Source organism: Cervus canadensis, chromosome 15 (assembly GCF_019320065.1).
Source record: "Cervus canadensis isolate Bull #8, Minnesota chromosome 15, ASM1932006v1, whole genome shotgun sequence".
NCBI classification, from domain to species: Eukaryota; Metazoa; Chordata; class Mammalia; order Artiodactyla; family Cervidae; genus Cervus; species Cervus canadensis.
This window is the reverse complement of record NC_057400.1, coordinates 70,633,961-70,647,250: the sequence shown is the minus strand read 5'-3', so window position 1 is coordinate 70,647,250 and position 13,290 is coordinate 70,633,961. Positions and strand designations below refer to the sequence as shown.

Genomic DNA, 13,290 nt, shown 5'->3' with positions numbered 1-13,290 from the left:
AGAAGCTCTTTATCTCTCCTTCCATTCTAAATGATATCCTGCTGGGTTGAATATCCTAGGTAGCCGATTTTTTTTTCCCTTTCAGGCGTTGAATATATCTTGCCACTCCATTCTCACCTGCAGTGTTTCTATAGAGAAATCAGCTTACAGTCTTCTGAAGGTTCCCATATAATAACTCTTTTTTTTTTCCTGCTGCCTTTAGAGTCCTCTCTTTGTCTTTAACTTTTGCCATTTTTTAAATAATATATCTTCATGTAGGTCTGTTTGGGTTTATCTTGTTTGGGACACTCTGTGCTTCCTGTATCTGGATATCTGTTTCCTTCTTTAGGTTTTGGATTTTTCAGCCATAATATCTTCAAATACATTTTCAATCCCCTTTTCTCTTTCTTCTCCTGGGACCCTATTGGCACACTTTATATCACCCCATAGGTCTCTTATATTGTTTTCATTATTTTTTTCAATTTGGGTTCAATCTATGACAAAGGAGGCAGGAATATACAATGGAGAAAAGACGATCTCTTCAACAAGTGGTGCTGGGAAGGCTGAACAGTCACATGTGAAACAATGAAATTAGAACACTCCCTCACACCATATATAAAAATGAACTTAAAATGATTTGAAGTCCTAAATTTAAGACATGACACCATAAAACTCCTAGAAGAGAATATAAGCAAAATATTTTCAGACATAAATCATAGCAGTATTTTCTTAAATCAGTCTCCCAAGGCAAGGAAAAGAAAAACAAATAGAACCTAATCAAACTTAAAAGCTACAAAGACTTCCCTGGTGGTCTGAGGGTTAAGAATCTGCCTTCCCAAACAGGGGATGCAGCTTTGAGCCCTGATCAGAGAACTAAGATCCCACATGGCTGTGGGGCAAGTAAGCTCATGTGCCACAACAAGTGAATCTGTGAGCAAGCCACAGCGACAGGACCTATGCACTATGGAGCCTGTGTGCCACAACTAGAGGGAAGCCCGCAAGCGGTAACTAAAGAGCCCATGTGCAACAGCTGAGGCCCAAGGCAGTCAAAAACTTACGTTTTTTCACACAATGAGGTACCATTACATGCCAGTCAGGATGGCTGCTATCCAAAAGTTTTTTTAAAAAAGCTTTTGCACAACAAAATGAAGACAAGCTACAGAATGGGAAAATATATATTATAAATGATGCAATTGCAAGGGATTATTATCCAAAATACACAAACAACTCATACAACTCAATATTTAAAAAAACAAATCCAATCAAAAAATTGGAAGAAGACTTAAATAGACATTTTTCCAAAGAAGACACACAGATAGCTAATAGACACATGAAAAGAAGCTCAATATCATGAATTATTAGAGAAATGCAAATCAAAGCCACAATGAGATATCACCTTACCACTGTCAGAATGGCTATCATAAAAAAGTCTACAAATAACAAATGTTAGCCAGGATGTGGAGAAAAGGGAACACTTGTACACTGTTGGTGGAAACGTAAAACGGTGCAGCTATTATGGAAAACAGAAGGGGGATTCCTTTAAAAACTAAAAATAGAACTACTATATGATCCAGCAATTCCACTCCTGGAAATATATCTGCAAAAATATGAAAACATTAATTCAAAAAGATACATGCACCCCAGTGTTCATTGTAGCACTATATACAACAGTCTAGACATGGAAGTTAGCTATCCAAGTGCCTATCAATAGAGGAATGGATAAGGAAGATGTGGTATATGTCTACAATGGAGTATCATTCAGCCATAAAAAGAATTAAATACTGCCAATTGTAGCAATGTGCATTGACCTAGAGAATATTATGCTTAGAGAAATAAGTCAGACAGAAAAAGACAAATACTGTATGATAACCCTTATTATATGTGGAATCTAAAAAATAATAGAAATGAAAGTATACACAAAGCAGAAACAAACTCACAGAAAAACTTATAGTTACCAAAGGGGGAAAGAGAAGGATGAGGTACAAATTACAATTATGGGGATTAATAGACACAAATTAGTATACATAAGATATTTAAGCAACAGAATTTACTATATAGGGGATTACACCCATTATTTGTAATAACCTATAATGGAATATAATCTGTAAAAAATATTGAATATTCACTGTACTCCTGAAACTAGCACAATACTATAAAACAACTATAATTCAAAAAAAATACAAATACATAAAATAGCTTTAGACAACATGTAACAACTCTGGTAGTATTTATAATACACAATTACACAAAGGAAAAACCAAATAAGACATTTACTATGAGCACAAATTTGTAAAAATATGTATTATATATAGGAGAAGTCCATAAGGGAATATAAGTAAATGTCAGTAGTTAGTAACAATTGTCATAAAATTATTTTTCACCTTCAATTTCCAAATTTTTAACTATTTATTTGGGCTTGGTAATAATAAAAACAGTAATCAATTTATGACAGATGAAGTGGTCATGTCAGATAATTCTGTCTGACAATATACTATATTTAATCCATATCTTAGATCTTGTATGTTATTAAAAGGAGCATTCATTCAAAATTTTCTGAGATTTGAGATCCAAAACTATGCTATATTTAGATAAGGGATTAAGAAAGAGAGTGAAGAAATGAGGAAGTCTGGATGAAACATTGCTTACTTTGTCTATGAAGAAAGCTAGCATGTTAGAAAAAAATTCATTCATCTTTAACTTGGAAATTTTGTTTGTTCTGTGTCATTAAAAATGTACAGTGTATTCCTCTCACTTACAGGCCTCAAGTAGCAAGGGGGTGGAATTCCTCACTGAGGACAAGTGGAAAGCCACAGCAAGAAGTATCCTGCAGAGTCTTCCATGGCTGTAGCTAAAAGAGGAGGCCCATGATCCCAGACACAAAGGTCAAGATACCACCAAAATGAAGTCTGTTTTCTCTGTTCCTTTGTTGTATTCACTCCATTTCAAGTTCATTCTTTAAAGACGGTACAGTCAGAGCTGGGGAGGATGGCAGAGTTGGAAAACTCTGAGCTCACCTCCTCGCATGGAAACATCACAATTACACCAATTTGCAGAATAACTATCAATGAGAAAGAATTGAAGGCTAGCAGAAAAGATCTTCTACAACTGAAAATATTAAAAAGGAACCACAAGACAGATAGGAGGGGCAGAGATGCAGTGCCTCTTGAGTGGGCAACCAACAAATGGAGGATAATTACGATTGCAATGGTTCTTCCCAAGAAGCAAGAGGTCTGAGCCCCACATCAGCTCTGCAACCTGCACCAGGAAGATGAGCCCTCAGAACATTTGGCTTTGAAGGCCAGTGGTGCTTACCCTCAAGAGTGCCAGAGGGCTATGGGAAATAGAGTCTCCACTCTTAAAAGATGCACATAAAATCTCACATGTTCCAGGACCCAAGACAGAAGCAGTAACTGGAAAGGATCCTGTGTCAGACAGACCTATAGATCTTAGAGAGACTCCTGGAGGGGAATGAGATGACTGGAGCTCCCCCTGGGGACACAGATGTGGTGGATGCACTTTGGGGAGCTCATTCTATCATAAGGCCACTGGAGCTGACAAGTGCCCCTTTGGAATGCACCCTCCAGCTTGTTAGCACCAAGCCCCAGTCTTACCCAGCAGCCCATTGCCACCAGTACTGGGACACCTCAGGTCAAACCAGCCAACTGGGTGGGGACACATCCCTGCCCACTAGCAGGTCGGCTGCCTTAGGACATTTCAGCCAACCAGGGACATAGCCCCACCCACCAGAGGGCACAGAGTAAGAACCCACCCAACAGTTTATCTGCACCCCAGATTCACCAGTGGGCCAACACCAGCTCCAGGACACCCAGACCCTACAGCCGGAGACATTGGTAACCAGCTCCACCAAAAAGTGAGAGCCAGCACTTGTACCAGGACCCCCAAGGCCCTGTCCCCACCTACCAGTAGGCTGACACCAACTTTGGAACAGTTTGATCCCCTCAGCCAGCCACACCAAGTTTTGGTCTCATCTACCCGAGTGGGCTGCCCAGGTGACACAGTGGTAGAGAATCCACCTACCAATGCAGGGGATGTGGGAAACATGAGTTCAATCTCTTGGTCAAGAAGATTCCCTAGAGTAGGAAATGGCAACCCTCTCCAGTATTCTTGCCTGGAAAATTTCATGGACAGAGGAGCCTGGCGGCTTATAGTCCATGGGGTTGCAAAGAGTTGGACATAACTGAGCATGCACGCACTTCACATGCACATAACAGAGAGCTAGCACCAGCTCTGGAAAACTCTAGGCTCTGTAGCCAGAGACCCCAGGATTCAGCTTGGCCCACCAGTGGGCTGACACCAACTCTGGGACCCCCAGGGTCCTAGAACAAAAGACTCCAGCACCCTGGTCTACCCACTAGCAATCCAGCACTAGCCCTGGGACTCCCTAGGCCTACGTGCCACCCACCAGCAAAATAACACAGCTCCACGAGCCCCAAAAGCCCAGCCCAGTCACCAATAGGCCAACACTAGATCCAGGACCCTTGATCTTTTTTAAAAAGAGAAGTTAGCCTTTAATTTCTTGTTTCACAAATAAACTGGCTACATTGGTTGCTTTTTGATGATTAGTTACAGAGACCAAACCCTGGATCTTCATCCAAATGCTCCAACGCTTCCTCTGCTCCACCTCTGTGGCTTTGGTGGCACCAGAAGCAGCCTTGGTTGTGGCACTAGCCCTGTGACACTTTGCAGCTCCACAGCCAGCTACCTTGTGACCCAGCCACACCCATCAACTGCCAAGGCAGGGCCTGGCAATCAGCAGACCAGAGGCCAACCACACCTACCAGACCAACCACAGTAGCCAGCTCATCACAACAGAAGGACCCACACAGTCCACATTAGGAGCATCTCTAGTGCATTTGGCTCTGGTGACCAGAAAGAGTAGACTTCTGGGATACATAAGCATGTCTCCTACACAAAGCCACTTCTCTAAGACACAAAAGTGTAAGCATTCTACTTAATGCATTGAAATAAAAATATAGAATTAAGAAAAATGAAATAACAGAGGAACATGAACACAGTGAGAAGTTTAAGAAAAACAGAAATTATAAAGAAAAATCAAACAGAATTGAAGGGTAACTTAAACAAAAATACACCAAAAGAAATTTTGCAGTATATTAGGTGATATAGAGGAGTGAACTGAAAGAGTATTGAGAATCATGCAAGCTGAATAGAAAAAAGAATTGTAAAAATGAAGAGACTTCTGGGATAGCATCAAGCATACTAACTTTCACATTATAGGATTCCCAGAAGAAAAAGGAGAGAGAAAGTGGCAGAGAACTTATTTGAAGACATAGTAATTGAAAACATTACAACCTGGAAAAGGAAACAGACATTCAAGTCCAATAAGCACAGAAAGTTCCAAATAGGATCAACCCAAAGAGATGCACACCAAGACACATTGTAATTAAAATGACAAAAATTAAAGATGAGTAGAGAATATTAAAACTGGGAGGACCCAGAGAAATGGGATGGGGAGGGAGGCAGGAGGGGGGATCGGGATGGGGAACACATGTAAATCCATGGCTGATTCATGTCAATGTATGGCAAAAACCACTACAATATTATAAAGTAATTAGCCTCCAACTAATAAAAATAAATTTTAAAAAATAGCAAAGGAAAAACAACTAGTAATGTATGAGGAAATTCACACAAGGCCATCAACTGATTTTTTAGCAGAAGCTATGTGGTCCAAAAGAGAATAACTTGATATATTCAAAGTAATGAAAGTAAAAACCACAACCAAGAATACTCTACCTGGCAAAGCTTTTGTTCAGATCTGATGGAGAGATCAAAAAATTTACAGACAAGCAAAACCTAGTAGAGTTCAGCACCATCAAACCAGCTTTACAAGAATTATTTAAGGGACTTCTCTAAACAAAAAACGAAAGGCCACAACTAGAAATATGAAAATTACTGGGATAAATCTCATTGGCAAAGGCAAATAGACACTTAAGGTAAGAGATCAACTACTTACAGAAATAGTAATAGTTTAAAAGACAAAAGTAGTAAAATCATCAAAGTCCACAATTAAAGGATACACAAAGCTAAAGGATATAAAATATGATGTCAAAATGTAAAAGTTGTAGGGGGAATAAAAATGCAGAGTTGTTAAAAACATTCAAGCTTAAGAGATTGATAACTTAAAGTAACCATGTATATATAGATAGATTGCTCCATATAAAACTCAAGGTAACCAAAAATCTACAACAGATACACAAAAAAGAGGAAAAAACATGAACACCAAAGATAGTCATCAGATCAAAAGTAAAGAAAGTTTCAAAAAAGAACAAAAAGAACCACAAAAATGACCCCAAAACAATTAATACCATAAAAGTGTAATAAGTACCTACCTATCAATAACCACTTAAAAGATAAATGGATTAAATGTTCCAATCTAAGAATGTAAAGAGCCTGAATGTATATTAAAACAAGACCCATATATATTCTGCCTACCAGAGACTCATTTCTAAAGACATACACAGACTGAAAGTGAGGGAATGGGAAAAAAGTATCTTATGCAAACAGAAACAAAAAGAAAACCAAGGTAGGAAAACTTAAACAAAATAGATTATAAAACAAAAAGCTGTCATAAAAGACAAAGAATGACATTACATAATTATCATAAGGAATTATATTACATAAGGAATTAACCCAAGAAGAAAACGTAGTAATTGTAAATATGTATGCATTCAAAATAGGGTTGCCTAAATATAGACATCAAATATTAATAGATATAAAGGGAGATACTGACAGTAACACAATAATACTAGAAACCCACTTAGGGTCTGTCCCACTTAGGTCAATGGACAGACCATCCAGACAAATCATCAATAAGGAAATGCAGCCTTAAACAACACATTAAACCAAGTGGACCTAATAGATATCCATAGGACATTCCATCCCAAAGCACCAGAATATACATTCTTTTCAAGTGCACATGGGACTTTCTCCAGGTTAGCTCACATTCTAGGTCACAAAACAATTTCAATAAACGTAAGAAGACTGAAATCATCTTTGCCAACACAACACTATGAGACTAGAAATCAACTACAAGGAGAAAAAGAACAAAAAACCTGCAAGAAATACAAACACATAGAAGCTAACCAATATGTTATTAAATAACCAATGGATCACTGAAGAAATCAAAGAGGAAATAAAAAAATTCCTGGAGACAAATGAAAACAGAAACACATTGATCCAATATCCACGAGATGCGCCAAAAGCCATTCTAAGAGGGAAGTTTATAAAGACAGATGCCTACTTCAGTATAGCAGAAAAGTCTCAAATAAACAATATAAGCTTATGCTTAATAGAAGTAGAAAAATACGTTCTAGATAGATGCAAAATCCTCAAAAATATATTAACAAACCAAATTCAAAAATTCATTAACAAGATCATGCATGATAATCAAGTGAGTATCCCAGGAATGCAAGGATGGAAAAATCAATCAAGATTATACATCACATTAACAAACTGAAGAATAAAAATTATCTGACCACATCAACAGATGCAAGAAAAAACTTTTGACAAAATTCAACATCTATTCATGATAAAAACTCTGAATAAAGGGAGTATGGAGGAAACATACATCAACATAGAAAAGGTCATATATGAAAAACCCACAGCTAACATCTTACTTAATGGTAAAACGCTGAGAGCATTACTTCTAACTTCAGGAACAAGACAAGGATGCCCTCTTGAACCTCTTTTATTCAACACAATGTTTAAATTCATAGCTACAGCAACCAGACAAGAAGAAAAAATTTTAATCCAAATGGAAAATGTAGAAGGAAAACTGTCACTGCAAAAGACATGATACTGTAAACAGAAAATCCTAAATATGCCATCCAAAAACTACTGGAATTCATCAATGAATTTGATAAAGTGGCAAGATATAAAATTAATATATAGGAATCTGTTCAATGCTATATATTAACAACAAACTATAAAGAAGGCAGAGTGCTGAAGAATTGATGCTTCTGAACTTGGTTCTGGAGAAACTCTTGAGAGTTCCTTGGACAGCAAGGAGATCAAACTAGTCAATCCTAAAGGAAATCAACCCTGAATATTCATTGGAAGGACTGATGCTGAAGCTGAAGCTCCAATACTTTGGCTACCTAATGTGAAGAGCCTACTCATTGGAAAAGATCCTTATGCTTGGAAAGACTGAACACAAAAGGAGAAGAAGGTGGAATAGGATGAGATGGTTGGCTGGCCATTGATCATCAATTCAATGGATAAGAGTTTGAGCAAACTCAGGGAAATAGTGAAGGACAGGAAAGCCTAGTGTGCTGTCGTCTATGGGGCCACAAAGAGTCAGACACAACTTAGCAACTGAACCCTGACCAACAGCAAACTGTCAGAAGGAGAAAACAGGGAAACAATCCCACTTACAGTTGCATCAAAAAGAGTAAAGCATCTGGGAATGACTGCAGCCAAGAAGGTAAAAGGCCCACACTCATTAGTGACAGGTATTCAAGATGACACAAACAAATGGAAAGATGTATTGTGCTCATGGATTGGAAGAATTAATATTGCTAAAATGACCCAAGTATTAATGTTAATATTACCCAAGGCAATCTACAGATTCAATGTAAGACCTATCAAAATACCAATAGCATTTTCCATAGAATTTGAACAAATAATTCTAAAATTTGGATGGAAACATAAAAACCCCTCAATAGCCAAAACAAACTTTAAAAAGGACAAAACTGGTGGTATCACACTTCTTGATTTCAAACTATACTACAAACCTACAAAAATCAAAACAGCATGGAACTAGCACATACACACACAAAAGATACATAGCTCAATCAAACAGAAGAGAAAGCTCAGAAATGAACCCACACTCAAGTCGGCAATTAATCTATTATAAAAGAGGCAAGAGTATACAATGGGGAAAAGATAACCTCTTCAATAAATAATAGTGGGAAAACTGGACCTCTACAAGCAAAAAAAAAAATAATCAAACTAGACTACTTACTCATACCTAGTACCAAAAAAAAAAAAAAAAAAAAAACTTAAAATAAATTAAAGACTAAATTCAGGGCCTGAAATCACAAAATTCTAGAAGAAAACATAGGCAGTATGCTCATTGACATCTGTCTTGGCAATATTTGGGGGGATATGTCTTCTCAGACAAGGGAAACAAAATTAAAAATAAATGTACACATCAAAGCTTTTGCACAGTTCAGGAATCTATCAACAAAACAAAAAGGCCACCTACTTAATGGGAGAAGATATTTGCAAATGATACATCCAAAAAGGAGTTAATATCCAAAATATAAAAAGAATTTACACAGCTCAACACCAAAAAACCAAACTGATTAAAAAATGGTCAGAGTACCTGAATAGATAAATTTCCAAAGAAGACATACAGATGCCCAAAAGACATGTGAAAAGATGCTCAACATCACTCATCATCAGGGAAATGCAAATCAAAACCACAAAATCATCTCAGGCCTGTCAGAAAGGCTATCATCAAAAGTCTACAACTATCAATTGTTGGTAAGGATGTGGAGAAAAGGGAACCCTCATACACTGTTGGTGGGAATATAAAGTGATGGAGCCATTATGGAGAAGAGAATGGAATTTCCTTTATTAAACTAAACTAAAAATGTGTGTGTGTGTGTGTGTGTGTGTGTGTGTGTGTACACGCGCAGTTGTGTCCAACTGTCTGCAGTCCCGTGGACTGTAGCCCACCAGGCTCCTCTGTCCATGGAATTTTCCAGAAAAGAGTACTGGAGTGGGTTGCCATTTCTTATCTCAGGGGATCTTCCTGACCCCGGGATCAAACCCATGTCTCTTGTGTCTTCTGTGTTGGCAGGCAGATTCATCCACTTTTGTGACAGGCAGCCTTTGTCTGCCCTGCCCTCAATGATCTACTCCAGGTGTTCACGCCCACATGTGATCCCATCCCCTACATTGTGGGCACAACCTAGTGGACTCATCCTAACAAACAGAACACAGCAAGAGTGATGGGGAGTTACTTCTATGATTAGGTTACAAAGGACTGTCTCCATGCATGCCTTGATGAAGCAGGCCACCTGGCAAGCAACTGAGGACCTTAGACCATCTGCCCAGGAAGAACTAAGTCCAGCCAACAATGATGAGTTTGGAAGCAGACCCTACCCATTTGAACGACGGTCAGCCTCTGCTGACAACTTGTTCTCAGCCTGTGAAAGACCCTTAGGCGGAGGAGCCAGTTAAGCAATGCTCAGATTTCTGACTGACAAAACTGTAACGAAATAAACATGTGTTGTTTTAACATGCTGAATTTTGGAATACGTAGACCCGGGTTTGATCCCTGGGTCAGGGACATCCCCAGGAGAAGGGAATGGCAACCCACTCTAGTATTCTTGCCTGGAGAATTCCATGGGCAGAGGAGCCTGGCGGGCTATATAGTTCATGGGGTTGCAAAGAATCAGACACGACTGAGTGACTAACACGTTATCTTACACTAGATAACTAACACACTCTTCTTTCCTGTGTATCTATATCCTAACTTTAATAGCTCTAAGAAAATACCTACTAATCAGTTTGTACACAGTTGATGTAGCCAATCTGATTTCTATCTTTATTACCTTTTAGATTTACATTAGCCACATTTTAGAAACAGCATTCATTCAAAACAGGCCAGGAAAGTGATCTAGTGCTGGAAAGAGTCTTGCAGAATATCTGGAAATTTTTCCCACAAAAAAAATGTAAGGGAACTATGCTCATGGAAATCCAGTATTTGTGAATTCCACATTTATAAGATAAAACTATTTTAAACTCACCTCTGCTCCTTGAGGAATGAGCCAAAATCCTGGTCCACAGGAGCCCAGCAGCTCTGCCCAACAGCCCCACTGTGGTAGGGGCTCAGGGAATCTGCCTTGCCAACTCCTTGCTGTGGCCGGCGGTTGCTGGTGTTGAGTTCCACCAGCCCTGACCCTCCCAGGCCAGCGCTCGTGGGAGCAGATGTCTGATGCAGCTCCATCTCCAGCATGCCAGAGGTCAGCCTGCCGTCTTTGTTCTCTAGGTGCATGTTTCTGCTGCCACTCTTCTCACTGGGGTCAAACAGAAAGAAACTGCTGTTGATAAAAAGCAAACTGGGAGTATCATTTGCACCTTGAGGAATTTATACTACTGAATGGTATAGTAGAAAGACCTCTTATAACAAGGACTTTATCATGTTTCAGCATTCTAATATCTAATATTATATTCCAAAGTATGCTCATCTCCAAAGATGAATATTTTAGCATATTTCAAACTAGCAGTGACCTAACTATTCAACAACAGAGTATTAATTAGGGTAAATTATGATACTTTCACAGTATAAAACACTATTCAAACATAAACATCCTCTAAAGATATTAATAATGGGAAATGTTTAAAATGTGATAAACACCATTGGTACAATGGGATATATCTCTTGGAATAAATATGTTGCAGAGAGGAAACCAATTGTGACTCCATGTTGGAAATTTTCTTTGACTTGCTTTTCATTGCTTTTGCTATTATAATCATACATAATGGCTTGCCTCAAAGAACTCTGCCTGACTGTAAACTAAAGTGCCTTTGTTCAGCTCATGAGAGACAATCTGTCCCTGCCCACCTGTGAATAGGAGATTAATACACCCCTTTCTTTCCCCTGGAGATGTTTTGTAAGATTGAATACCCTTTCACTTTACTTTCCCACTGCCTTTCCTTCTTTATCCTGCCTTTCAACTTTATTTCCTCATTGCTTCTTTCTCTCTGACTTTACAAAAGCACCTGGCACCCAGACCCCGACAAGTTGGCTATTTTGAGGCACGAGCCTGCCTTCTTCCCAGTCAGCTGGCTCCCTGAATAAAGTGTCTTCCTTGTCTCAACATCTTACTCGTATTTATTGGCCCATCATGTGGCAAGCAGAGGGAGCTTGGACTTGGTAACACCTAGAATATACATAGAACAGAAGATCAGAAGGTCATAGCCCCCAAAGTATGGCTACTTCTGTGTGGTAGAGATACAGATGATTATGGCTTTCTACTTTGTCTTTATCTAGAATGGGACTTTAACAATTTTTGCATCTAGCAAATTAATACTCTTGCAATAAGAAAACACCCTTCTGCTTGCATTCTTGAGATAAGAGATAGGTGGGCTTCAATTGAGGAATTTACAATCAGCCAGCCTCCTCTGCATTTCTTGAGATAAGAGATAGATGGTCTTCAGTCCCGGAAGTTACAGCCAGCAGAAGAAACAGGGTAAATAGCCAGTCTTTTTCTCCTACCTCAAGGGAATAATCATGGCAAGGACAAAGAAACGAAACAACCCTGTCTGATAATGGAGACACTACACATGTAAATGGCTCCTTGTAGTCAAAAGTCAGAGGATTAATTCCAGGCCATCATGAGTCTTGCTGATCCCAGAAGCCTTCACTTCAACCCACCTTGGCTAGGGTTTGCATGCGCACCCCAGGGGGGAGTCCTTAGACAAATTAACCAGGGGGAACAAAGCAAGGTGATTGGCCTGAGCAAAGACAAAGACCCAGAGAACTGCCTGTTTATAAAGGATTCAAATTTCCCAAAGGTGTGACTCTCTCTCTTGAGTATGCCCATGCCCATTTCCTCATGTAATTTTCTTTTCAATAAACTTTTTACTTTACTCTTTATCCTCTGCCTCCTCACCTGAATTAGTTCTTGATTGGGCAGGCGAGACTAGGCACCTTAGCCCTAACTGCTGGCTCCTGTGGTCCAGTGGTAAGGACTCCCAGTCTGGGAAACTAAGACCCTGCTTCCAGCTCCTGCTTGCTGCTGCTTGCTGCACACTGCTGCTTACTGCTGCACACATCTGGAATTAATAATACCTCCTACAAAAATGAGAAAAATCACTATACTTGCAAGGTTATGGTGTCTTCCTTTGGGGATTATGTTTTAACCTTTTATCATTTTGCTTGTTTATATAATAGTGGGCAGCATCCCACAAGCCCACAATTACCTGTGGTTGGCAGCAGAATGGTTTGCTATCAAAGCCTGCTCTTGTCAACTACAAACTGGCACTTGCCGAGAACATTTGTCAGCAACTGAACAACAAGGCATTTGTCACCTGCCTCTGCAGAGGTTGAACCCTGTGCTGCTGTAGCTGTTGACCTTCAACACCCCCTGAGAGAGTTCAGGGTGGAGTGAGGCACTCTGTGTTCCAGGGGATCTGGTAGAACGGGTATTTAGATAATTAGATATTTTCAGGAACTGATTTCATGATCCCAATCCTTGTATCTCTTCATATCTAGAAAATCACTAAATCCCTTCACAGGGAACATCAGCTCCTTGTTGA

At 39.2% G+C, this 13,290-nt stretch overlaps 1 protein-coding gene across 1 annotated transcript in view; it reads right to left on the bottom strand.

The window, feature by feature from the left end:
• OCA2 (OCA2 melanosomal transmembrane protein) overlaps positions 1-12,765 on the bottom strand; it is a 124,386-nt gene extending 111,621 nt beyond the window's left edge. The window contains exons 1-2 of the mRNA XM_043487769.1: positions 12,645-12,765; positions 10,776-11,045 (exon numbers count right to left, since the gene is read on the bottom strand). Coding sequence (XP_043343704.1) covers positions 10,776-11,023 — 248 coding nt within the window. The 5' untranslated portion in view covers positions 11,024-11,045; positions 12,645-12,765. The remainder of the gene's footprint in view (positions 1-10,775; positions 11,046-12,644) is intronic.
• Between the last annotated feature and the right edge of the window lie 525 nt (positions 12,766-13,290).